The sequence below is a fragment of the Suillus discolor genome (assembly GCF_016758755.1).
Source record: "Suillus discolor strain FC423 chromosome Unknown F5147scaffold_12, whole genome shotgun sequence".
Lineage (NCBI taxonomy): Eukaryota > Fungi > Basidiomycota > Agaricomycetes > Boletales > Suillaceae > Suillus > Suillus discolor.
Window position 1 is genome coordinate 143511 of NW_024541259.1, and position 25883 is coordinate 169393.

General features: G+C 47.4%; 6 protein-coding genes across 6 annotated transcripts; 3 read left to right on the forward strand and 3 right to left on the reverse strand.

Annotated features, from left to right (window-relative positions):
- Nucleotides 1–682: 682 nt before the first annotated feature.
- On the reverse strand, nt 683–2935 carry F5147DRAFT_46083 (uncharacterized protein). The gene is made up of 13 exons (XM_041429909.1): nt 2482–2935; nt 2392–2424; nt 2319–2338; nt 2253–2267; nt 2161–2199; nt 2071–2099; nt 1995–2008; nt 1910–1942; nt 1681–1740; nt 1491–1625; nt 1198–1432; nt 1088–1139; nt 683–1031 (listed from the first exon to the last, which is right to left on the reverse strand). The coding sequence occupies exons 1-13, from the start codon at nt 2606–2608 to the stop codon at nt 822–824; spliced, it is 1002 nt and encodes a 333-aa protein (XP_041295832.1). The 5' UTR covers nt 2609–2935; the 3' UTR covers nt 683–821.
- Nucleotides 2936–2963: 28 nt separating this feature from the next.
- F5147DRAFT_46113 (uncharacterized protein) lies at nt 2964–6131 on the reverse strand. The gene is made up of 5 exons (XM_041429910.1): nt 5750–6131; nt 5468–5689; nt 4637–5418; nt 3907–4584; nt 2964–3853 (listed from the first exon to the last, which is right to left on the reverse strand). Exons 1-5 carry the CDS (start codon nt 5887–5889, stop codon nt 3264–3266), a joined length of 2412 nt encoding a protein of 803 aa, XP_041295833.1. The 5' UTR covers nt 5890–6131; the 3' UTR covers nt 2964–3263.
- A 5256-nt stretch (nt 6132–11387) lies between these two features.
- F5147DRAFT_650380 (uncharacterized protein) lies at nt 11388–12478 on the reverse strand (the record flags this gene model as incomplete). Its single annotated transcript, XM_041433448.1, has 5 exons — nt 11388–11686; nt 11719–11864; nt 11893–11930; nt 11977–12101; nt 12154–12478. The coding sequence occupies 5 exons, from the start codon at nt 12476–12478 to the stop codon at nt 11388–11390; spliced, it is 933 nt and encodes a 310-aa protein (XP_041295834.1).
- A 2105-nt stretch (nt 12479–14583) lies between these two features.
- F5147DRAFT_788867 (atromentin synthetase) lies at nt 14584–17814 on the forward strand (the record flags this gene model as incomplete). Its single annotated transcript, XM_041443005.1, has 7 exons — nt 14584–15280; nt 15332–15468; nt 15537–15775; nt 15830–16663; nt 16717–16903; nt 16967–17471; nt 17528–17814. The coding sequence occupies 7 exons, from the start codon at nt 14584–14586 to the stop codon at nt 17731–17733; spliced, it is 2805 nt and encodes a 934-aa protein (XP_041295835.1). The 3' UTR covers nt 17734–17814.
- Nucleotides 17815–18806: 992 nt separating this feature from the next.
- Nucleotides 18807–20996, forward strand: F5147DRAFT_46318 (uncharacterized protein). The gene is made up of 8 exons (XM_041429911.1): nt 18807–19122; nt 19173–19278; nt 19328–19385; nt 19437–19546; nt 19598–19737; nt 19787–19912; nt 19960–20101; nt 20151–20996. Exons 1-8 carry the CDS (start codon nt 18927–18929, stop codon nt 20761–20763), a joined length of 1491 nt encoding a protein of 496 aa, XP_041295836.1. The 5' UTR covers nt 18807–18926; the 3' UTR covers nt 20764–20996.
- A 2014-nt stretch (nt 20997–23010) lies between these two features.
- On the forward strand, nt 23011–25190 carry F5147DRAFT_631310 (major facilitator superfamily domain-containing protein; the record flags this gene model as incomplete). The annotated part of the gene is made up of 9 exons (XM_041432796.1): nt 23011–23256; nt 23308–23338; nt 23388–23495; nt 23548–23661; nt 23717–23920; nt 23971–24121; nt 24178–24327; nt 24391–24609; nt 24664–25190. The coding sequence occupies 9 exons, from the start codon at nt 23011–23013 to the stop codon at nt 25034–25036; spliced, it is 1596 nt and encodes a 531-aa protein (XP_041295837.1). The 3' UTR covers nt 25037–25190.
- Between the last annotated feature and the right edge of the window lie 693 nt (nt 25191–25883).

Consider the following 25883-nt stretch of genomic DNA (forward strand, 5'->3'; position numbering starts at 1 on the left):
TACCACAGTCTAAGATGTGCACACCCAATGCACAGTAGGCGTCGACAGACTGGACGCTAGTAACACCTAGAACTCCTCAATGAGATCCGTCGAGGGTGGTCTGACTGCTAGCTCTCGATTAGTCTAATGTCGCATGGGTCGCACCGGTATGTGGAGCTTCATCACACCACCACACTGCCGTTGATGTGATGCGGCCTATGATGTCGGCTCTTCATGTTCTGATGATCAGCAAAAATCGTGTGATATGTATTATGCTGTTCGAATATATGAGTTGTTCCCATGAGACGATCATGTAAAGAGACGAAAATGAACTACACCAGCGGCTCAAGAGCATAGATAAGAACGGGCAGTGTGCTCAATCATCATGCATCAGCGCCCAGCCTGCGAACTGCTAATATCAACAAGGATCTCTCCTTGCCCCATAACGTACTAGTTAGTGACGTATCAGAGGGTTCTTTGCTTAAGCAAAGATAAGCCCTTTTTGACCTGTCTGCTTCGTTGACGCTATTAAGGTCCGATATTGGAGTAGGTGAGGATGTCGCTTATGTTTGCACTGTAGAGAGCAGGAAGTATGTGAAGGTGAATATTTGAACTTGTCACGGTATGGCACGGAGCCTGTTCACGACTATTCACCGCAAGCGGGTGAAAGGATGAATCCGTGGGAACAAAATCATTCTAAACATTGAATCAAGACATGTCGTTCTTGTATAGTTGGGCAGACAATGCTAATAGTAATGCAGCACGGCAGTGGTTTTCCCAGACCTACTTCTATCCTCCAAATCACCAAATAAGTACTACGACGAAACACCAAGTAACTGTGGTTAGCGTTGATCTGAATGGCTGTGCTCAACATCGCCACCAGCCTGGAAATCAATAGACATCATGCTTATTCCTTCGTCAGACATGGCCACGAGCTTAGCATGATATTCGCGAATGCTGAGGATGAGACGTGGACCCAGCACAAACATCTGCAACACCTGGCCAATTCCGAAAAAACCGATATAAACGGCACTTCCCACAGACGATGAATACTGTTAAAATGACGATGAGTGGACAGACACAGATTCTTAGTCGCAGATAAGCGCACCGTGATATATGTAGACAGTAAGCCTAGGCTGAAGCAAGCTACAATAGCAAAACTAGCACATGCAGAACTTCAGTCAAACAAGATAATAACATCTAAACCACCAAACTCACGCTGCAAAGTAAAATGCGTGACTTTGAATTAACACCGTAAAAAAGTCCCCAGTAATGGTTGATCCTGTCCGAGATTGTCGTAGCTGATTGAAGTGTTTGATGACAACCCAGACTGCAAGAATGAAGGCGAGGATCTCCCATATAATGGTGGGTATCATAGTCTCGTTATTCAGGTCTTTCTGGTTTGTGTCAAATTCGACAAGACACGCATGGTAACCAAAAAGGACGAGTTCCTCTGGTATCTGTCCATGAGTCTTGCGTGCCTCAGGGTTTCATCAATAATTAATGCTCACCCGCTGAGACACCAACATTTCCCATTGCTGTCATAACACCGGATGCGATCGTGGAAGACAACAAGACCACAAGGAGAAAGATGAGCATCTTTTTGGGTCGTCCATACATTGCATATATCCGAATCATCATGATGACTTGCATAATATCTCAGTCAAGTCAGTATCAGGAAAGTAGCGCAGGTGAGCTCACCGCCCAACATAGCATTGACGACAATAGGTATCCATGCCGATAAGAAGTAAACGATAAGGCCTGAAAACAAAATTTACTGATGTGCATCGATGGACTTGATGCCTCGCATGAACTTACAGCTGTTACGGTCGTTATGTTCAACGTAATAAGGCGACTGAGAATATCAATATCACTCACTCCTGTGTAGGAGTGCAGTCAGTAATTGAATGGGAACATCGGTGCAGAATACCCACCGAGTCTGTTATCGAGAATGGGAGATTCCCTACAAGCCGCTAGTGAGAATAAATGAGCGCAGTGTATCTTGGGATACATACATAATACGATGATCCTAATTGTGAGATATGGTTGTTAGTACAGTGCAATGACGACTCGTTATCCGCGCTAACTTACACGGAATATGATAGTCCCATGCAGCGCACCTAGCATGTATTGAAGTCGACTTAGCACAACATGTCAGAGTCGACTGCATTCATAACGTACACAGATATAAAGAACGGTCATGAAGGACCAACGTTGCTTCTGCTTCGAGTCAACTGGATTGTCCAGTTTGCTTCTGATAAGTCCTTGCTTACCCAGACCAGTTCGAACTGTTGAAGCATTCTTAGTGGGACGGCTGTGACGATGACACTGAAACTCACCTCTTGTCCGAATGTTAATACTTGAATGTCGTATAAATGTTAATGACACCTCGGAAAGTATTTTCTCGCTCACCCCAATCGTATACCACCACAGTAAAATATACAACTGCAAAATAAATCAATGATACTGCATCGAAGTTCATCCCACTTGCTCTCTACGCACCTGCGAAATAGCTGAGGAGAACAGACATGCTGATGAACGGCAACCAAGTGGGATCATTTGAGATTAGAGTCATTTCTGTATAGGGCACGGGCGTAGGGAGTTTGTGCAGAGACACCACCGTGACCATCCACCGCTCTTATAGCGGTCAACACGAACGGGCCCATTATAACAGTCAGCATTTTGATGAGCATCACGCCTATTCCAAATCATTGATAGGCTATTAGCTAGATTCCATTTCATAGAGAAACTCACCGCCTTTGTTTGATTTTAGAGCGATACAAAGGAGTGTTAGTAGTTACCATTCCAACTCTAGGCTCCCTAACCTGAGGGTGGTGGCCCTGGTGGGAAACTGAACGCATCAACAAAGTGGCAATGACCGTCGGCCTTAACCACCGCCCGGTATACGCAGTAAACATATTCTTAAGTCGAAGTTCACAGCCCTCGCACGTACCTATTCTGCGCTGTTCTTCCACGTTCGCATCACTCTTTTGAACGTCCATCGCCGAGCAAGTTATTATGAAGTGGACCTCGGACAGTGCCATCATGATGGTTTAAGTTCAAGAAGTCAAGAATTATCATAATGGCCCCGTGGAAAATTTTCACGCAGAGGGCGAGCATTGAGTATTGAATGTTGAGCCCCCCAGCCTGTTCGTTCGAAAGATGAACAATAAGGATGGCACGGAGCACGATGTTCGTTCTACATTCAATCTACAAGATAGCCTGAGTATATAATTTCAGGATATTCTGGAGGCATCCTGCCTCAACTACAACTAAACCGCAACCTACTGGCAAGACAAGAGATTGCTTGTAAGTTCACGCACATGCTGTGGAACATGGTTCTGCAGCCATTCCTGAAATACGACTTCATCGTCCGCTGGAACGGACGCGAATGGGCCCGAATATTTGTGAATCACGTCTAAACAATTAGAGGCAACTTTGAAATTTTCTTTGTGCGATCGTGTTGGACGCATCGTAGGCTGCATTCCCAAAAAAACCGCTTTTTGGTAGAAGCATCCCATGGCATCCGCTGTCAGCCATTCATCCAATGGTCTGCGCTTCCTGCGAAGCTTGCCCTTTTTATACCGAAGGCAGATCCAGGTGAGAACCCAGATGAACGATTCAGCATCATGACGGTACACGTGCTCGACTCGTCCGGCTCCTGGCATAAGAAGGTCCAACGCCATAAACGGTACCGTTCCTGTGCGCTCGAAGCCTTTGGGAGAGTCTTGAATCGAGGACAAAGACTCTTTGATCGACGATAAGTCGAAATCATTCAGGACGCTCATGAATCGACCGCGTAAGCGGTATCCCATGAGATTACTGGGACTAATGTCGCAGTGATGCACTCCCCTCTTCCAGAGCGCGCGATGGCCTGTAGCAGTAATGAGTGGATGATAAATAGCACGAGAAGGACAGGTCACTTACACTTGACAACTTCCCACCATGCGAGGAGGAACTCCTCACCGCTCAGCGTCGTGATTGGGTCAAGCTTTCTGAACACGATTATGTATAGAACCTGGCTGCCCGCGTCATCGATTCCTAGTGCCTTTCTGATTATCGCTGTGGATGTGTCTTCAAACTTGTGGAACCAGACCATCTCTGGAACATGGCCCAACACATCGGGATCATCCTTCGCAATCTTGTAGACCTCTTCGAGGATCTCGGGCTCGCTCTGGCGTGCCTCTTCTGGCCAAAAGAGCTTGGCAACCAATTCGGTGGATTCGTTAAGAAAATATGAACGCCGCGGCAGAGCCGACAGCGCCTTGCTCTTCACGGGAACGACAGTGGTTGCACGTCCCCGTAGACCGAAATAAGTCATGGACTTCTCAGACCTCAAATCCAGTGTAAGGTCAATGCGCTTCCTCTTATCCTGGCCCTTCTTATCCCAGTCGTCCTTGTTCGTGTTGTCCTCGTATTCGACGATAATCTCGCCTTCATATCCAGGTTCAGGTTCGAACAACGGGTGGAGGCCCCACTGCTTGTATCCCATGCGCTGCATGATGAAGAGCAAGACCACGAAGCGTGGAAGGTCCTGAACGAAGTTGATGCCAGCGCATGGGATCATATCCTGACGATCGAACCAACAGAGATAAATGATGTCGTCTGGAATGAACAATTAGTTCGACAACAGGACAACTGCGTTGCATCCACATACTGTTTACTATAAACGAGATGACATGCTGGCGCGCCACATGAGCCGCAAACATCTCCTCAACATACAAATCATTTTGGATGACAGGATGAAGTTTATTCGACCCCTTCTTTTGCTGATTGCTCCTCTCCTCCTGGTTTGATTGCCTCTCTTCGTCATGCCTGGATCGTTTGCTGGTGGACGGCTCGTTTGAACGTAAATGATCAGAGCCACGCTTGTTGCTTCTGAGTTGATCGGATATATTTTGTACTTCATGGCGCATATCAAAAGAAGCAGCGGAGATGGACGGCTTACGCTCGTTCGAGGTCTCGCAGGAGGTCTGAGTAGTACCAGTGGCAGACGTGTCCGTGTCTGTCATATATTCCATGTACATGACAGTAGGAATTACGTAGTCCTTAGTGTAAGCAGACGGTGGATGAGGCAGACGCGTCTTCGGGCGTTTAAACTCAAATGTTGTTCGAACCTCTATCCATTGGAAGTTCTCATGATCTTTTGTAGGCGCCTTGCAGGCAGACTGGTAAACATCTTTGGATTTTCCTTCCGGTATGATATTCGCAGCGCTCTGATGAGAAACGACGACGACATCAGGATTGCGGCTGTACTTCTCGCCCTGATATTCTTGGTGTATGAACGATGGATCATTCACATGGAAGATGATATTGGTTTCATCTTCATCTTGAAAAGCAGGTATTCCAGGTACGTTCACCTTCCTGAGTCCACGAAGTGCATGGTTGGCAGCCTCGACGAAATCAGAGTAAGACGGGGTTTCGCTCTCGATATTACAACTTGATAATGGCGTTAGTGTTTTGCGCGTTCTTTGAATTGCTGGCTCACAATTTAGTCAAGTGTTGCTTGATCTTCTGCGCCACACCTGGCCCATTGCAGAGGGGCAGGACAGCCTCGAGGGAAGTGTCGAGTAACGTGGACTTCTGACTGGGAAGAAGGGATTGGGTAGGATTTACGCAGATTTCAAGGAGCCGCTGCAGCATTTCGTCTGCCCCACATCGCTTGAAGTTCCTGTCGTCGCGCATGGTCCATGGACGAACATCACTGACGCTGCATGAATAACGAATTTCAGTACGGACAATAGTGGCTGGAACACAAAATCTGACGCACTTGTCGCTTAGAGTATCGGTGTGTTCGCTGACAACAGCGGAGCCGACTGCGTGTGGGGTGGAATTGAGGTCGGCGGCCAAGCCAGAGTTGCGGGGAGGTGTGTTTGTCACTGGGGCAGTGGCACCAGCATTATTGACCATGATGAGGCTTTCCTAGGAAGATGGAAAGAAAGTGAACTTTGGGAACAAGACGAGATCTGGGCTTGCTTTTTTTTTAGGAGCGTAGCACGATTGTCGGACATTTCGAATCAAGGTCCACAATTGGCCCTGATAGTGGACTGATAGCAGTTTTATTTTCTGAGAGTTTTTTTGACGCTCTGCATGGAATTCGAAGTCTGCACATCGTAAGTCTCGCAAAATCTGGACTGGAGTGGGCGTTGAAGAACTTAAAAGCTTAATAGGCCGTTTCCCACCGCTCAGCTGTCACATATTTCATATTCGGACGTCGCCGAATGTCCATATTATCATAATTTGAATCTAGATTCCGATGGGTCTGTCCCCGAACAACTCATGGGCCGCGATCTTGTTGAAAGAGGACCCAGGAAGCGCTCCTCAAAATCACTCATCCTCAAATTATGGATAGTTGCTGTCTTTAGCACGCATCAGGTGCGGTTTCCTTTGCTATACGCGACAAAAGTCGCCGCACCACAGATGGTCATTGATCCAAATCCGCAAACGAGTGGCGTGCGGGCATTCGAAGAACAATATGTGGACCGATTGCCCAACTGTCAACTTGCGACCCCCATTCATCTCCATTTTGATTTGCAAATTATAAACTTCTGAAGTTCTGTATCGCCGACCTTTTTGGACGACAAGTCGCTTAACACGCGAATAAGTGACTCGGTGACTCGGAGGAATCAAATTCCGACAGTTCTCTCAGTATGTCTCCGAGTCTGTCTGCCTCCAGCTGTGCTTTTGTTCTCTGGGATGGACATCGTAGAGTTGGACCCCCGCTACTCCCCTGGTATCGCCCCAGGGAGTAGAATCAGGTAGAATCACACATTCGATAGTCGGTGAGTCAAGGTCGCCTCGAAGATCAAGGGTCCAATACGATAGCGCACCGTGAAATTTTAAAATACGAATCTCGGGCGCGATGTACAGGATAACCGACGTCCATATGGCCCAAGTTTACCAAGCCTATGGAGAGGGAATGACACAAGTCTGCTCACACCTCAACCAATCTTCCCATTCGGTGTCAAAACAGACGTTCCTCGGTCTCCCCTTCCTTCTCCCAAATACTTCTTTCTCCCTGCACCCATCCCCTCACATCCTCAATCCACCGATGGGATGTGCGACATATCGAAAAAATCCTCCACAACAGCGTCCAAAACGCTGCCATCACATAACATCCGTCTTCACGCTAAGCACGTGTTCATAGAACAACATTTCCCTCCAGGTTTCAGTACCTCTGTGACCCGTACGGAGATGATGGATTGTAGCGAGGGGGCGGAGCAGATTGTGAGGACAGACATGGGCGTGTCTACAGGCGGGTGCGGAACAAGAAGATAGGAAAGGATGGTAGAGATGTTTTCAACGCCGCCGCAAGGGAGGATAAGAAGCGTTCTAGCATCTTTGCTGTACCCAGGCAGTACGGCCAGTCCACATGTATATGCACGTCAGGTACTACAGCTAAGTATTGAGTCACACACGAATGGTCGAGGTAGTTGACGGTGTGGTTTTGTCCTGTCTTTTGCAGTAACAGATTATCATTTCGGTGGAGGAAGAGACACCTGCACCGAGGTCTATCACAAAGCCATAGGCATGTGGAGTGATGAGCTCTTTTTTGACCTCGCCCCTGACTTCGTTAACAATATTAGCATGGAGGTCCGATACTGAAGTGAGTGAGGATGTCGGGTATGTTTGCACCGTAGAGGACAGATTCGAAGGTTGGGATGAGGACGACGTGGGCTGCGGGACGGTAGACTGCGGGCAGGGATTAGTTTGAGTAGCCCATGAGAACCCATGAAAATATGGGTGTTGCATGCAGGTATAAAGAATTGAGAAGTGAATGGGATGAGTATGGTGATTGTTGGTATTGCTAGTTGGCGGGCGGGGGCAGCCCTTTGTGAGGGAATGGAGGGACTTGCATGAGAGTGAGCCAGAGGATAGCAGAAAGTATGTGAAGGATGCAAATCGAATCTTTGAAGGTGAATTTGTGTTCACGAAGTTTGTTCACTGTATCACAAGGTGCAAATGACTTTGAAATGACTCGTCGATTCTATTCATTCCAGCTACTGTGAAACCCATTCACTGTCGTCCCATATAGCAAGAGAATGAATCCTGTGGCGATAAAATCATTTCAAACATTGTGGACAATGTCATAAACAACAGACTGCGCTACCCGCATGCATTGATAATGATCGCAAGACGTTTCGTTCATGGATGGCTGGGTAGATAATTCTAATAAGTAATACAGCATGGCAGTGGTTTTTCAAACCTAATTCAAACCTCCAAATAACCGAAGTGGATCGTTTGGATCACCGTACTAAACATCTCCAGACAACACATCACCACCAGCTTGGAAATGAATGGTCGTCATGCCTGTTCCCTCGTCGGAACTGGCCAAAAGCTTGGAGTGATATTCGCGAATGCTGAGGATCAAACGTGGACCCAGCACAAACATCTGCAACTCCCGAATGATTAGGAAAATACCAAAATAATAACTACTTCCCGCAGACGATGAGAACTGTTAAAATGATGATGCATTGATGAGTGGACAGATGCAGATGCTTAGTCGCAAGTTGGCGCACCATGATATATGGAGACAGTGAGCCTAGGCTGAGGCAAGCTGTAACAGCAAAGCTAGCACATGCGGAACTTCAGCGAAACAAGATAACAACATCCAAACCACCAAACTCACGCTACAAAGTAAAATGCGTGACTTTGAATTAACACCGTAAAACAGTCCCTAATGGTCGATCCTGTCGGAAATTGTCGCAGCTCGCGAAAGCGTTTTATGACAACCCAGACTGCGAGAACGAAGGCGAGGATCTCCCATATAGCTGTGGATATCAACCTATCATCATTCAGGATCACCTGTTCTAGGTTATCAGGTAGCCAAAGACACGTATGGTAGCCAGAAAAGACGAATTCCTCTGGTATTGTTCATGAGTCTTATGTGATTCAGGGTTTCATAAATAATTGAAGCTTACCCACTGAAATACCAATGCTCCCCATGACTGTCATAATGCCGGTAGCAACCGTGGAAGCCAGCAAGACTATAACGAGAAAGATGAGCATCTTTTTGGACCGTCCATACATCGCATGTATCCGAATCATCATTATGACTTGCATAATATTTCAGTCAAGTCAGTCTCAGTAAGGTACTACAGGTGAGCTCACCGCCCAGCATAGCATTGACGACGACAGGTATCCATATCCATATGAGGTAAATGATAAAGCCTGAAAACCAAATTTACTAATGTGCATTTATGGACTCGATGCCTCACATAAACTTACAGCTGTTGCAGTCGTTATGTTCGACATTACAAGAGACTGAAAATATCACTCACTCCTATGTGGAAGTGCAGTTAATAAATGAACGGGAATGGGAGGCATCAATACGGAATACCCACAAGGTCTGTTATCGAGACTGGGAGAGAGCCTACATGCCGCCAGTTAGAATAAACGAGCGCAGTGTATCTGGGGATACATACATAATACGTTGATCCTAATTGTGAGATATGGTTGTTAGTACAGTGAAATGACGACTTGGTAGTCTCGCTAACTTACGCAGAGTATGATAGTCCGATGTAGCGCACCTAATATATGTTGAAGTCAACTTAGCACAGCATGTCAACTGTGTTCATAACATAACGTACACAAACATAAAGAACGGTGATAAAGGACCAGGGTTTCTTCTATTCCGAGTCAATTGCATTATACAATTTGCCTCTGATATAGGACCTGCTTACCCAGACCAGTTCGAACTGTTGAAGCATTCTTAATGAGACAGCTGCGCCGATGACACTGCAACTTACCTCTTGTCCAAATGTTAATGCTTGAATGCTATATAGATATTAATGACATTATGCCCTCAGAAAGTATTATTTCGCTCACCCCAATCGTAAACCACTACAGCAGAAGACACAACTGCGAAACAAGTCAGATTGTGAGACGTCACCATCTTCATCCCACTTTATCTTTACGGACCTATTAAATAGCTGATAATAATACTGCGGCCGATAAACGGCCAGTAAGCGGGATCATTTAATACTATGGTCATATCTGGATGGGGCGTATGGAGTTTGTGCAGACGCAATATTATCTAGTGCTTTTATAGCGGTCAGTCTGGATATCCGTTCCTGGAGTAAGAATCTTGATTGATCACATCAACTGAGACAAAATTAACTACACCAGCGTCTCAAGTGCAGAGATAAGAACGGGCAGTGTGCCTAATCATCAGCGCTCAGCGCACAGCCTGTTGATATCACAGCCTGTCCCATCCGATGATAACGTAGTGACGTGCCAGAAGGTTCTTTGCTCAAGTAAAATTATCTTGATGCATAGGATACTACTACTTCGAGGGATGGGAAAGCATCAACCAGGGCGCTGTTCGACCCTTCATAGCAAGCTTCTAGCGCGCATGAATTAGTGGGTGATAGACTCGTGTTGAATAAGCTAGACACTTGCTTCCTGTTCATTTTGACCGCGCCAGCGATATCTTCAGTCCCGTGTGAAGACAAAATGGCACATAGCAATCCTGAAGTCGGTGTAAATCGAGAAATGAGAGAGCATCGAACTGGGTGCGCATGTTCGACCTTGCATCTCAAGCCTTGAGTGAGTCTACAATGTTAGCGGCGCCAAAGTTGTCCTTGACCGAGGCTATTTTTTCTCTGGCAGGCCTGGGCCGGAACTGAGCACCTTGGCGATCTCTCGAGAATAGGACGCTCGCCACATTTCGTGGGTAAAGACTCAAATAATACAATTGCAATCATGATGGCAAAATGCAACAGCTTCAAGGAAACTAATCTAAGGTTTCATACACAGCGCCCGGCGAGTGCCGCGCGTCTCTTTTTTTCTCTCCCACAGAGTCCCACTTGCATCAAGTTGCATGTCCATTGTCTGCTATTTCTCCGTATCTCTCCAAAAGCTTGCATTTCATATATATGACAACGATTAGACTCACTAGTCACTATTACAACTCAAACAGCGATAGATTGCAATGAAAATTACAATTACACGGTGACGTTGAATTCATCAGCCTCGCTACCAACACTACTTGTGTGATTCCTAGGCTGACTCGTTGGGAGGTTCCTTCTTGATTATTTTTAGAGCTTCGATAAAGCGCTGACTCCCGCCGGCATCAGCGACTCACTACACCATCATCCTCGTCGTAGGCGATTTTCTGGGGATTCTTATGAGATCGCCGTAAAAACGAGGTGTCATGAGGTCTGCCAGCGATGGATAGACATGAGCGCCGGTGAATATAGTGACAGCATCGATGAGCACTGTTTGTAAACCCAGCTTCAGCAGATGATGCGACTTTCATTATGACTGCAGAGGAACGGGCACGTCACAAGCATGCCTCATTTTTTGCTGAAGTGAATACTGACAGCGTCAACCGTCAACATCCCTGAAACTGATCAACAGCTTAGATACATTTCTAAGCTTAACCTCAATTGATGAAAACACGTTTCCTACGTCTGATTCACTAGCGAATATCCGAGATCGCCTTGAACACCATTCTTCATATCAATAAGAGCCTGAAGCATCCTCTTTCCTCTCTCATTCAACCTATCACGGAAGCGGTCCTCCGTCATCCACAACAGTCCATGCTGGAGGACATTTTTGGCTCTTGTCGATCCGCCACGTATGTCGCCCATGCAACCATGAAGCGTCGCGCGGCGCTGTTTCGAGTTGTATGCTCCGCAGTGTAGTATATTGTTATTATAGATCACCGTCTCGCCAGCTTGGTATTTAAGCTCGGTGAGACGCACTTGGAGAAGAAATAAACTTTCGTGAACTGACGTTGCAAGGTGACTTGAATCGCTCCGGGCATGTCTAAAGGGTTCGCAGGCGGTGCTTGTGTTATTGACTGGGCTCTCTGAGGCTCCGTTCTTGGGAATCTATGGGTCTTTGGGATGAGGTAGAGACACGAGTCCTCGTACAAAGCACTGTTCATGGTTCAGATAAATCATCAACAATTCGACGTTGTAAAGTACTCGCGTATTCCATTGGACCTAGAAGTCATTTAGAGCGAACAGGTCATCAACTGTGAGTACTCACCCCATGCGTCCAGAGTGCAAGAGCAGCAGCTTCTTCTTCAGCGGTCGCGTTTTCTCGTACGTCATCACGATGCCACCGAAGGGCAAAATCGTGTTCTAATGGGTTGATCAACAAGTTAGAAAGCTCTGAAAAATATATCAACATCAGACAAACTATCAGGCAAAGCAACAAACATACCCATCTGCAGCTCATCTTCATTACATTGCAACAAATTCGTCGCAACATTAATAAGCGCGTCCGAGGTGTACCACTCTGCAAATGCGGGCTCATCAAGGTCAGGATGCATGAGGTGTTGAACGCCCCATGAATCTGGATTGCTATCGTCGAACGGAGGGAATTGTCTTCCAACGGTACGCCGGTGGGGCCATGATCCGGATCTGGTTTTAGCTATAACACGCTCACAGGCCTCTTCGAGGGCCTCGAACGTCTCTGGAGGAATGAGGTTTGGGATGATGATGTACCCTTGTTCGTCGTAAAAAGCTTTGTCGATGGCGGTAGTCATTGGTGCGAGGGAAGGAGTCAAGGTTCAATAAAACTGGCGTTCACGTTCTAGCTTTTGATCAAACTATATGTAGACGCAAAGAAAGACGAAACTACTTATTCGTGACTATTTGATAGAGGTGTTCACATGGTTCAGTTGAAGAGTCAATCAATGTCGAATGGAAAGGTCGTCAACGGCTCGTACTAGTACGGAGTGATCGTGCCGCGTGCCGGAAGTTACCAAAATCTGTTAGCCACCTGATTATAGGCTGACTGAACATTGTGATCATGTGAGATAAAAGAGCATCAAAGGTGCTAGAAAAACAAGTAGTAAGTCCAACCGTGTTCACAACGCAAACCCCTCAGGCTGGGCCCTAATTCCGACGGTCCGGCGACTAGTACATCTTCTGACTATTACGGGCGTGAAGTGTATTTGCACGTGCATGGGCCCAGGGGCCAGGCCTGAGAGGTTCGACGAGAGCATACTAGCGCAGGTGCCGGGTAATGTAGCTCGCCGGAATAACCCGGCACCAAACGTCCAGCTGAGCGGTAGCGTTGTTCGCTTGCGGTAGTCGTATTCTTTTCCTCCTTCACCAACGTCGAGTTCGTCGTACCGTTCGCACATCCTCACTCGCACATATACCAGACCTTCTTTAGTCCCACCCACCACTCCCTCGTAATTTTTCCCGCTACCTGTTACTTAATCAGCCGAAGTCCATCCCATGTCAATATAGTAAAATTCGTAGCTCAGATCAAATTGCCAAAGAGTCAGTGACACGATCAGTAAGCAGGTTTCCCAGCGGCTCCACCTGCTTGCGTCCCACCCCGAGCTAACGCTCGGACCAGCCCAACCTACCAAGTCGTGTCGTTGACTCTCGGGCTAAGAGTCTAAGACGATGCTGGATTCTAGACGGTGTCCTAAATTTAGCCACGTGTCCTGTAAGTATTGTCTTAGTCGGCCAGCCTGAGGTTCACCGTCACATGCATTGTCAGGTAGGTACTCGCCTTATACATTATGTCGATTATGTCGATACAAATCTCTTCCTTGTCACTGCATCTACACATTCGTGCCCTCCGAGGCACTAAACTAGGATCGGGATATCCTGATATGTTATGGTACCGGTGGTGTAGTTGGTCCGAAGTCACTTCATCGTCGACTGTGCCGTGGAGTGTGTGAGCATATTTTTTCCGTTTCTAGAGAAATCCCGTCGCAAATGCTTACGGTCATTTGCAGAATGAGCAAGGCAAGTCAAACCATGAACTTTCAACTTCTGACTTTTGGGGCCCATACTGGAAATTTGCTTTTATAGGTTCTGGTTTTGACTTTGCATCACGGGCTTAGATCTAGATTTTGGCTTATCTGTTGGCGAGTTTGATATCAACAGTTTGTCCCGGGCAGCACGCATCGTGATCGATCTGATCCCTAAAAAGACTGACAGTAACATTAATTGAGGATGCTAAAATGCAGAAGTAAGTGTCACAAAATTTCCCCCTTCGGATGATACGGGAGAGGCTGTAGATGTCACCGGAATGCATACCGGCCCCGAATTGAAAGTTCTTCATCGATGAATACCAGGGCGTGCAAAGAATCGGCGTCAAGAATTAATTGAAGAGACACCGACCATAATTCGCGGGGTCATCGGCTGTTCTACTCGGACTGGTACCTAAATGTCTCACTTGTACGCTCAATCCTCTCCCAAGATGTTAGTCTCCACCTAATCAGACCATATACTAGTAGCGCAAGACAGTCCAAGTTCCTTATTGATTCGGATCGCGCACTTAGTATGTATAACTGACCAGCATGTGAGAAGTTCTCCGCTACAATTCAATGCTAGGGGCAGTGATCAGCGCTCAGCTGCGGTGAGGTACATACTACGATTGACACTCAAACATCACGGTGCAAGACACACGGCGTGTAAGTCACGAAGTTTCCTTCATTGGACAATGGTTCAACGTTCAACGATAAGCAAAGACATCAGAGGGACAAGTCCATATAGTAGTCGGCATCCGCTATCGAGTGCTACTCCATGATTATGAGTTCTGGGTTCGCAGTATATAAGTGTGGGCCTCCAAACAGATCCTCACAACCAATATCCTCGTACCGTTTGAAACCCTACACATCTTGCAATGGCACTCATCGCAGTCGCCCCTACCTCGAACACTGAATTCCTTACAAACCTCGAGACATCCGTTGTCTCTCCACAACCCAATACTCTTCATGACGTGATAGCTCAAGCTGTCGACCGTTATCCATTGCACGAGCTCGGTTTCATAACCTCCTCGGCACATGACTCCTCCATCCAGACAAAGACCTTCAGCGCATTCAACCAATATGTTCGCAACCTTGCACGTACCATGCTTGAGTGGGGCAAACCCACAGGCTCAGTCATCATCGTGTACCTGACGGAGCACGAAGACAACATGGCTGCGGTATGGTCATGTCTGCTGGCCGGCTATGTGCCTTGCTTGCAGCCTGCACTTAGCGCGCAACAGACGCATAAGGAAGGCCATGTCGCCCACATCAAGAACCTATTTGAGTCTGCTATTTGGTTGACCAGCGAGATAGGTGCTGAGCAGATCAGCACTATCTCTGGTCTGGATGTCCACCTACTCTCTGAATTAAAAGCATCGGTGGACAAATTTTCTGTCGCACCTGACTGGGTTGCACACGAGGCTAAGCCGGACGACGATGCGATTCTGTTCTTGACCTCAGGGTCAACTGGATTCTCGAAGGCGGTCGTTCACACGCACCGTACGATCCTTTCTGCATGTCGTGCCAAGGGTCAAAGCTACAGCCTGACTTCCGAATCTCGAGTTTTGAACTGTAAGACGCACGTGGTTTAAACTTTAGTCTTTAATTGACCGTGATATTCAGGGGTCGGATTTGATCACGTCGCGGGATCGTTGGAAATGCATATCACACCTCTGTTATATGGTGCTTCGCAACTCCACGTTCACGCAGCCGCTATCCTTGCTGACCCCCTTCGGCTGCTCCGTCTCATTGATGAAAAGGTGTGCCAACTTGAAGTTAAAACCCAACCAAAGCTTATGTAATATATCTCTCATCGTTCTATTTTTAGTCCATCGAATTAGCATTCGCCCCAAATTTCCTGCTCTCCAAGTTAACTCGTGATCTGGAGAAACACACCGACCTCTTTGGATGCTTCGACTTATCCTCGATCAGACGTATCAACAGCGGAGGCGAAGCGACGGCTTCCAAGACCGCGCAAGCCTTCGCTGTTATGATGAAAAAGTTTGGCAAGAACCCCTCCGCTGTATCGTTCGACATCTCTCCTGGGTTTGGAATGACAGAAACATGGTAAGACCAATTAAACTATATGGCTATCTAAACAAATTTATGACTATTCTGCAGCGCCGGATGCATTTATCATCCTGTGGATGTCCTCACAACCGAGCCTGCTCACGAGTTCCTTGAACTCGGGAGACACATCAATGGTTGTGAGATGCGCATCGTTGACCCTGCAGATGACATTACTCTGCGCCCAGATGGAGAGAGTGGAGAACTCCAGGTTCGTGGACCGATGGTCTTTGTACGGTACTACAACAACGCCGAGGCTACGACCTCCAGCTTTGTTGAAGGCGGCTGGTACCGCACCGGCGATGTTGGCATCATCGAGAATGGTGTCATGCGCCTGAGCGGCCGTATCAAGGATACACTCATCGTCCATGGTGTCTCGTATGGTATCCCCGAGCTCGACACCTACCTGCAGACCGCTGACGGGGTCACGAACTCGTTCCTCGCTACCGTTCCATACCGCGCTCCTGGCCAGGAAACTGAAGGTTTCATCATTTTCTACTCACCAACTTTCGACCTCGACGAAGTAGATGCCTCTGCGAAGCTCTTAGCCACGCACCGGGCTCTGCGGGATATCTCTGTGAAGATGATCACCCTGCCACCTCAGATCGTCATCCCCATCCCTGTGAACCAGATGGAGAGGACCACTCTCGGTAAACTGTCTCGTGCGCGTCTGATTAGTCTTTTCACGCAAGGGCAGTTTGCGACGCACATCGCGCGCGCTGAAGAGCTTCTCAGTCAAGCACGAGGCGTTTCCTTCGTCGCCGCGTCCACCGAGACGGAAAAGGCACTTGCCAAAATATATGCAGGCATATTCAACCTCGCGGACAGCGAGGTATCAGCGAGCGACAACTTCTTCGAGATTGGTGGGACTTCCATTGATGCCATCCGGTGAGTCATCTCCTCCTGTCCTCAAACGACCTTCACTGACATATAATCACCAGCCTCAAGCGCGAAGGAGAGGAACACTTCGGCGTACCTGACATCTCTGCCATTCAAATCCTCAAGAACCCCGTTCTCTCGAGCCTGGCGAAATACGTCGACTCCTTACTCTCCAAAGGGACACAGACTGAAGAGTACGATCCCATCGTTCCCCTTCAGCTTAGTGGAAATAAGACGCCAATTTTCTTCGTTCACCCCGGTATCGATTGAGTTCTCATTTTCGTCAATCTCGCCAAATACTTCCTTAATGAGCGTCCCTTCTATGCTTTCCGTGCTCGTGGCTTCGATGCGGGCCACCCTTACTTCACCTCCATGGATGAGATGGCTTCCTGTTATGCCGCAGCGATCAAGAAGACTCAGGCAACGGGACCATACGCTATTGCAGGCTACAGTTACGGCGGTGTTGTTGCATTTGAAGTTGCAAAGCGTCTCGAGGCCATGGGTGATGAAGTGAAGTTCGTGGGTCTCGTCAACATCCCCCCTCATATCGCCCCTCGCATGAGAGAGATTGATTGGACCTCCGGCATGCTCCACTTGTCGTCCTTCCTTGGTCTCGTGGCAAAACACGATGCTGATGATCTGGCTCCTCCGCTGAGACCCCTTACGAAGCAGGAGCAGCTCGAGTTTGTGTGGAAGATGGCCCCTCCTGAACGAATTGTTGAGCTCCAGCTGACGCTCGAGAAGCTTGATAAATGGGTAGACCTAGCTGGGTCTCTCATCGATTGCGGACTAGACTATAACCCATCAGGCTCAGTTGGTAAATCCGTTCACTTTCTAACTTCAGTACCGCTTGCTCATGTACGAACTTTACAGCCGCACTCGACGTTTTCTATGCCATTCCCTTTGCTGGAACCAAGGCTGACTGGCTGAACAACCAGCTCAAGCCATGGTCTGGCTACAGCCGCGGCGAGGCATCATATACTGATGTGCCTGGGGAACATCACACGCTCATGGACCTTGAGCACGTCTCGCAGTTCCAAAAGATCTTCCGCAGTCGTCTCGAAGCTCGTGGTTTGTAGGGAGGTTTGGAGGAGCAAATTATGATTAGATCTTGTCTTGTTTCGATGATTTTTCTATACTTAGAATCCCTGACTTTCATATTGGTGGGAAGCGATGTGACTATGTAGATATTGTAGTGGTATGCGTTGTACTATGCTGTGATATGATGATACTATAGACCCTCTGGAAAATTTGGAAATCAAACGTGGTACTCGACCTCGCGAGGGTACATCCTTGAAGTACTTGAGTTGTGGAGCAAACTAAAGAGGATACGCACAGCCATCGTTTTAATACATATTGTGACCGACCCTGCGCTCTACTGAAGCGATGCAGTGCTAACGCCCCGCAATTCTGCCGCTCCGCGCAGCCTGCCTGCTGCAGGCAGCAGTCTCGATTTGCTTCACCGCATTATCACCATCTGATTCCTAGAGAGTCTCGGGTAGCCACTGACCGTGCGCGTTTTTTTTGAGATGTTGACAAGCGGAAGGCGGTCCGTGTTTCAGTTTGAGCTCTTCGGGCTCACCAGACGTAATGAATTTCAATGCGCCCGCATTCAAGTTGCGATCGCAAGGACGACAACATCTGATTTTGCTTCTAGAATAGACGGGGTCGGTTCCATAACAACCAGTGCATCCGCTAGGACGGGATATCGTCAGCTATGCAAGCGCAGTGAGGTTGGCGAGTTGACATGATGTTGCCTGCCCTCCTCAATGAATTTAAACTTAAGCGGCCGGATGGACCCGATGTTTGATATTGCCAATGATCATTGCTGGCGCTGGCTGAGGGCTGTGGTTTGTTGACAGATGTAGTAGTATATCCTAGGTTGGCTGTGGTACCGCTGATGCTGTCGAGGTACTAGCCTGGGTTATTCCCTCGATGACCTATGAGTTAGTGATAGAATGAGCGCCGTATGACACGTTCATGATGATCCCATCAGCAACTCCATCACTAGTTTGACCAGATTGGCCACCAATAATTACAACACTACCTGTGGTTGACCTGTGGTCAGCTTTGTCGTTGACGGCGGCTAATGCAGATGAAGCTATGTATTTGTTGATGGATAAGTCATCAATTGCACTGGTGTAGTATACACATATGGTGTTGCGGCTGTGTCACTTACCTTAACTTTTGACCGTCACAACAACTCCTACAACAAAAGGATCAACCCGCCACAGAAATTACACGCTCGTTCGCTCCTTTCTTCACGACGACAATGGACGATTATTCAAAATATGTCCCAAGTCCTCCCTATTCTTCACCATATTCCAACGATGTTCATCAAGACGCTCGCCGAATATCTCGTACCCCCAGTCCAACTCCCAGTGAGATACAGGCCCTCGATCAGAAGACATTCTTCAATTTCAAGTCCATATTCGATAAAAAGAAGATGTGGACAAAGAAACGAATCTGTACGTCTTCATCTACCTACAGTATCAACTGTTGGTTTAACGGCAAGCAGTTATTTATATTGCTCTAATCCTCGCCGCCGTTTTGGGCGCTCTCTTCATATTCTATCATGACCAAATCGTACATGCAATTCAACCAGCAGCTAACTGGATGCACAAGTATGTCGATTCCAGTCCTATCATACCATGGCACTCACCTTTCTTTCAGCTTCAAGTTTGGATGGATAATTCCTATAGCCATTTTCTTTGTGATATCGTTCCCTCCGGTATGCGCATCGACCCTTCATCTCTTCTCACACTAACGTACTTCCCATCAGCTCTTCGGCCACGAGATACTGGCTATTGTGTGTGGTCTCGTATGGGGCGTATGGATTGGTTTCGCCATAGTAGCAGCTGGCACTTTCATCGGTGAAATAGGAAACTTTTAGTACGTCTTACTTTCTATGACGTTTGGGTCATTCCTTACTGTTTCCTTCAGTGCCTTCAAACACCTTTGTTCAACTCGCGGCCACAAGATAGAGAAAAGCAGTGTCATTTACTCCTCTTTGGGAAGAGTCGTCCGCGAGGGCGGTTTTAAGATTGCATTGATCGCCCGTTACAGCGCCATCCCACCTCACTGTTTGTTTCTTCCATTCTCTCATACAATCTTTGCCTTACGTGCGTCTAGTCACCACTGCATTATTTGCAGTATGCGGCATGAACATCTTTGTTTTCATGCTGGCAGCAGCCCTCTCTATGCCAAAGCAGTTTATAACTGTGTACATTGGAACTTTATTGGAAAGTAGTGGCACCTGTAAGTCCTTACCCATATGTACGACCATATCCTCATGTTTTCGTCAGCGGCTACCAATTCAAAGAACAAGATCATCAGCGACGTCGTTGGTGTTATCACCGTCCTGGTCACCGTGGCTGCCATGTGGTACATCACCAGAGAAATAAACCGTGTCAAGCCACAAATCGTGTATGAGCGACGCAAAGCACGGTTAGTATCATCGCTGTCCCTACTTATCACAATCTTATCATTTCTTCAGTCAAGCGAAATTGGACGCCGAGAGTGAATCACTGTATCAAAATGGCGGCGCAAACAGCTCCGCAGTATTCAACACCTCAGACACCACTCTTCCCCTCAACTCCTCAGACGCCCCCTACGACCCTCCCTACCAGCGATGGGACAGCGAAGGCCGCGCCGTAGGCTACACACCGGACCCACGCATACACGCACCTCAACCTAAGAAACCGGAAAATCCAAACCCCTTCCCAGGTGACATAACCCCCACATTAGGAACCAAGCCCCTCCGCCACGAAAGCACAGATACCGTGGGATGGGAGTTGCAGGCTAACGCCGCGCAGGGTCAGAGTTATAGGTTGAGCGCCATGACAGCTGAGCCTCTGCGGAATCCGTATGGGGGTGAGGATGAAATGGATGCCGAGGAAGTTCTCGGTGAGGGGTATGCACCTGCGCCTCCATCTCTTGCTGGACCACCGCCGTCATCTCGTGTCGGACGGTCATCTTCATCTGGTATCAGTGGCATTGCTGCGTATGCGCCGCCCCCTGGGCCTCCGCCAGGTGCTGGGTATGCGTTTAGTGCGCCGGGACATAGTTTTTCGGGACCAAGTTCACCGCATCCGCCTGAAAGGCAGTAGGTTGTCGAGTGCTTGTGTATCCTGATTTTTATTAGTCCTTCATTCATCTGGCTATCACAGCCTCCATCACGTCTGTTCGACTCTTCTATTTACTATATATCTTCTGACTCGATTTGTGTTCTTATGAGCCCATGTGCACTGTGTGCCCATACATACATAACAATAACTAGTATAGGTTGGCCAAAGTACAATTGGAGTATGTATAGCTATTTTGATACAGGGAGGTTGAATACCCTATATACCCTTTTTTTGATTGACCGGATCAGCTTGGGTGGCACGAGTCTAGGAAGTTTGTGGTAAGTTATCACAAGAGGTGTGCAAAGCTACCGCAGCCAGGGAGGAGCACGATCAAGCTATAAATACATGAATGTGCATTCGAAAAACACGGGAAAAGCATAAGTGATCTAAACGTGAGACTCGCATCAACGTTTCAACAAGGAATAACGCGAAGTGCGAAGGAAAATATCAGGCGACTTGCCAATAAAACTGATTCGGGTTCCGAAAAGAAGCTTGGGCGTCCTCATGGCTGCAGCATTCTCGGCTGAACAAAAATAAAGGCATGATTAGAAATTTGGGGTTCGTAGGTGCTCATAGGACGCGTACTTACCGGCCAGAAAGAAGATCGGAAATTCTACAACCCCAGTGTACAAAGTGTCTCACAAATATCACGGTCCGAAGACATCACATCTAGTGTTTTTGGCAGAAGAGTCAGCCGGTTCTGCCTGAAGCTACAAGGAATGAACCGATCACAGCGAAATATGTTCCAGACTTCCAGTAACCTTCGTCACCTTCTTACCTGTAGCGTAGAAAGACTTTTAGCTTGTACCACATGGACGATCATTTACGATCGTGTAATGCCTACCGCTGCACTCGCCGGCCCTGTCTTATCTTTCAACAATTTCAATCCGACGCGAGAAGGTCGACAACAAATCTGAATGCTAGTATTGCCCAGCAGTAGTCCTGCAAACACTGTCCAGATGTCCAGGGTCGCAACAACTAATTCCAAAACTACCTTTACTCACAAGTGTAAAGCTTGAAGCGAACTAGAAGCCAATTTTGAGCACCTCATACTCATATAGTCTTGCAGGTCCTGAATCTACATCACTTGGTGAGATCGACACGGCCTTTGCGCTACTGGAATGTGAGCAAGAAGCCATGGAACGGTGAGTCGGTACATGACTAGCTAGTAGCAGCTAGCAAACAAATACACGTGGTCCGATGTATTAGTAAGACCTTAGTAACAGTAGGACCTCTGACACCTCAGATGCCCCTATCTGCAACACCTCCTGACTACAAGCCCCTGACCTAGCTTCAACAGGAATGGGTGCCGGTTGACGGAAATGAAGAGCCGCTAATTTTATGATTTTGCAGAATTCGAGCACATTGACCAAGGTCTTCCATCGTTCTGCCACTTCTGCTGGTCGTGCCGACACAATTGCCTACCACCGACAGTCACTGGGATGCCTGTCTTTTCATTCCCAACGAAACTGAACTTCCAATCTTTACCACAGTAGATTTAAGTTTTAACTTATTTTAATATGATATCTCGCTCGTAGATCTCTGGAGTCTGGGCCGCCTTCCGTCGAAGTGGAGGACTCGTGCCACACAGTTCCAAACTCGTGTTTGCTCGAGTAGCATATTGACTTTCCCTCCTTATCGCGGTGGCCGTACGGTTTGAAATGAAGAGTTGTTTTGTACATACGAGGGGATGATGTGATCGCGTCACAATTCCGCGCTGTTGAGGTGAAGTACTCGCACTTTTTTCTGTGATATTGATAGTGCGACGAGGGAACAAAAGCTTGAGTCGAAGACAACGGTAAGTACAATGGCTTGTGCTAAAGTAACCTACGCTCATCATGAAATCAATCTCAGTTCCCCGAGCTACTTAATGCCATCGTAAGCTACATCATCGTCGGGTACTATACGAATTCCCTGTGGATTTCCCGGAGCCCTAGTACCGTAAGTCAAATATGATGCTAGTTGCACATCCTTCCTTCATACAGACAAAGGCTGCCAGAATCTTGAAATTCTCTCCAAAGATAGTCTACATAAACTTATACACATTCATGTGTTCACATGAGTGGAGCACATAATTTAGATCTTCCGGTTGGCTATCGAGATATCGATATCTCTTATAACGTGAAGCCATCCATCTATTCTGACAGCGAAATTTGCCAACCTCCCCTTCGTCAGTTGGTCGCTCCTGAACTGACGACTGCAGTATCTTGTTTACAATTTTCTGTTGCAATGCTGCCACTCCCCCCTCTCTCCCCGGCTGAAACGGTGGTCGATCATGAACCCCACATTTACTCTCGTACTCGCAGAGTGATCTTACTGTTCCTGTTCTGTCTCGCCCAGTTCTTAGATTCCTTCAATAATTCAGCTGTCTTCTCCGCGATCCCTGCACTCGAGGTATCCATGGGTATGACTGAAAGTCAGTCCACTTGGATCATCAGTGGATTCCAGTTGACCTTTGCATCTTTTCTGCTCATTGTGCGTGCTCATCCCATCGATTCTGACCTTGCACTTCAACGTATCGTTTAGAGCGGCCGGATTAGCGACGTATACAACCCAAGTCAGTACTATGCCGTACCTGTCAGATAGTCACATTAATGGGCCCACAGAAACTGTGTTCGTCGGGGGTGTATCTGGTCTCGCTCTCATCTCGCTGTGCGCTGGATTTGTCAATAATACTATTCCGCTCATCGTTCTCAGAGCGTTGATTGGAATAGGTAAACATTTCAGCTAGTCCGACGGTTTTGGCTGACGGAAATCGCGTATCAGCTTCTGCAATGACAATCCCTTCTGCCCTAACACTCCTGGTCAACGTATTTCCCGATCCCCTTGAACAAGCTCGCGCAATAGGCCTATTTGGAGGCTGCGGCTGCGCCGCTACCGGTGAGAATTTTGATTAGCTGATTATCCATGACTAGCTTCATGGTCCCCTCCACAGTCCTTGGTCTCATGATTGGTGCAATGTTCGTCGAATGGACATCTTACCATTTCGTGTTCTGGTTTGTAACCATCGTGGCTACGCCAGCAGCTCTGGCGTGTGTCTTCATCATACCCCCAGAAATTTCAAACACCAAAGGCAATCTTGAGCCTGCAGCAGCGAAATGGAAAAGTCTTGACTTACTCGGCGTAACCATCTTGACTGGTATGAATTTTCAGCATGCCCCGCTTCGCATCGCTCACGAGTTCCGATAGTTGCCTTAATTTTGTTCATCTTTGCTGTGACATCCGGATCCACTGATGGCTGGGCATCCGTGATGGTGCTGGTCCCGCTGATCATTTCAATCTTGATGGTGATCGGGTTTTTCTACTTGGAAACAATCATACCTGTGGACAAAGCTGCAATGTATGCTATCAGAGATGCTTACACCAACTACCAATCATTGACTGATCTTGTACCAGACCACCTCGGACATGGTTTTACCACAATTTCTCCGTTCTTTTTGGCGTCGCGCTCTTCCCATTCCTATGGTGGAGTACAGTGTTCAGTATTTTTACCACCCTGTGGCAAAACGTATTTGAGTGGCCGGCGATATTATCGGCTCTACACATGTAAGGTCTTCACTGTCATTGTCATTCCAAGTTATCCGTTATTGAGACTGTTTTACTTACCAGGATCCCGATAGGTGTCGCATCCTTCGTTATAAGTTTCACCGGACCACTTTCTCGCATGTTTAGTCCGAAATGGATTATTCTTACTGGTTTGTCCTTTTGCATGGTCTCGACTGCATTAATGGCGCTTGGCGGGGGAAAGCCTGAGGAATATTGGCCATACATATTCCCAGCTTTTGTTATTGGAGGTGCGGGGGCCATGCTGACGTATACGCACACAAAGTAAGTCCAAATTGTCGTGGTTTCACGGAAACGTCCTAATTGCTGTGATTATAGCATTGCTATCTTCCAAGCCGCGCCTTCGTCTATGGCAGGCACAGTTGGTGCCATCTTTAACGGTGCTCTGGAATTCGGATCAGCGATTGGCCTCGCTGGTGTCAGCTCGATAGAGACATCCGTGGAGGCCAGGCACGGGGGCTCGCATGAGTATAGCGGACGTGCCGCAACATTTTGGTTCCTCTTTACAATCATCTCCATCGAAATCATTTCAGTATCAATATTTTATGACCGCAGTATGGACCACAAACCCCAACCAACACACGGCGACCCCGGAAGTCCTGCTCGACGGAGCACGGACTCTGATGAAAAGCTTAACGACGTGAATGTGACCATAATCGAAAAAACTGACCTAGCGGATCTGCCGGTGTAGAGTCTTTCTTTTACTGTTCATTTAGACGACCATTTCCGTTGATGACACCTTTCTTTAGTTGACGACCTGCAGACAAATTAGACGTGTTTTTTTATCTCATCATTAGAGGTAGGGTAGACTTCATGCTGTATTTTTTGCTATACCCGCTACCCATCTGGCCATAGGCATATCAGTAGACTGTATTGCGTATATGTGAGAGACATACGATTGATGCTCCAATCACAGATAGGAAAATTTGAGTTGACTCGGGTTGTAAGTTCTGACTTCACTGTGGAAAGGAAAGCCCATGAATTTAAGTAGGAGAAAACGTTGAAAATCAATAGAGAGAGCCACTGAAACTAATGAGGTAGCGCAATGAATCGACGGCCATTGAATCCCCCGAAAAGACGATGGACATCAGTGGTTGAATCACTGATTGTTGTTGACATGGCCACTGAATTCAATGCGGCAAATCACTGACTTTCGATGGTGCGGCCACTGATTATTGACGACATAACCATTGAATTTGATAGGGTGTTTGTATTTAGCAAAAGAATATGGCACCAAGTTATAGGTGCCCACAGGTATACTCCATGTACATGTACCATTTAACCCAGGATAATTTGCCATTGGCAGGGATTGAACCCAAGACCTCCGACAATGATAGCTGCATCATTGTTACTGCTGGGCCACAGGACCGTTTCTATATATCAACAATAATACAAATATATTCAACGGTCACATGACAAAAAAATGCCAACATGTCTACCTTATCCGAGGAAGAGCGACAATTCCACTAAGTCCGTTTCACTAATGAAATTCATATCTCACACCACTGAGATTCATTGGCTAATCTTTCACATTTTGT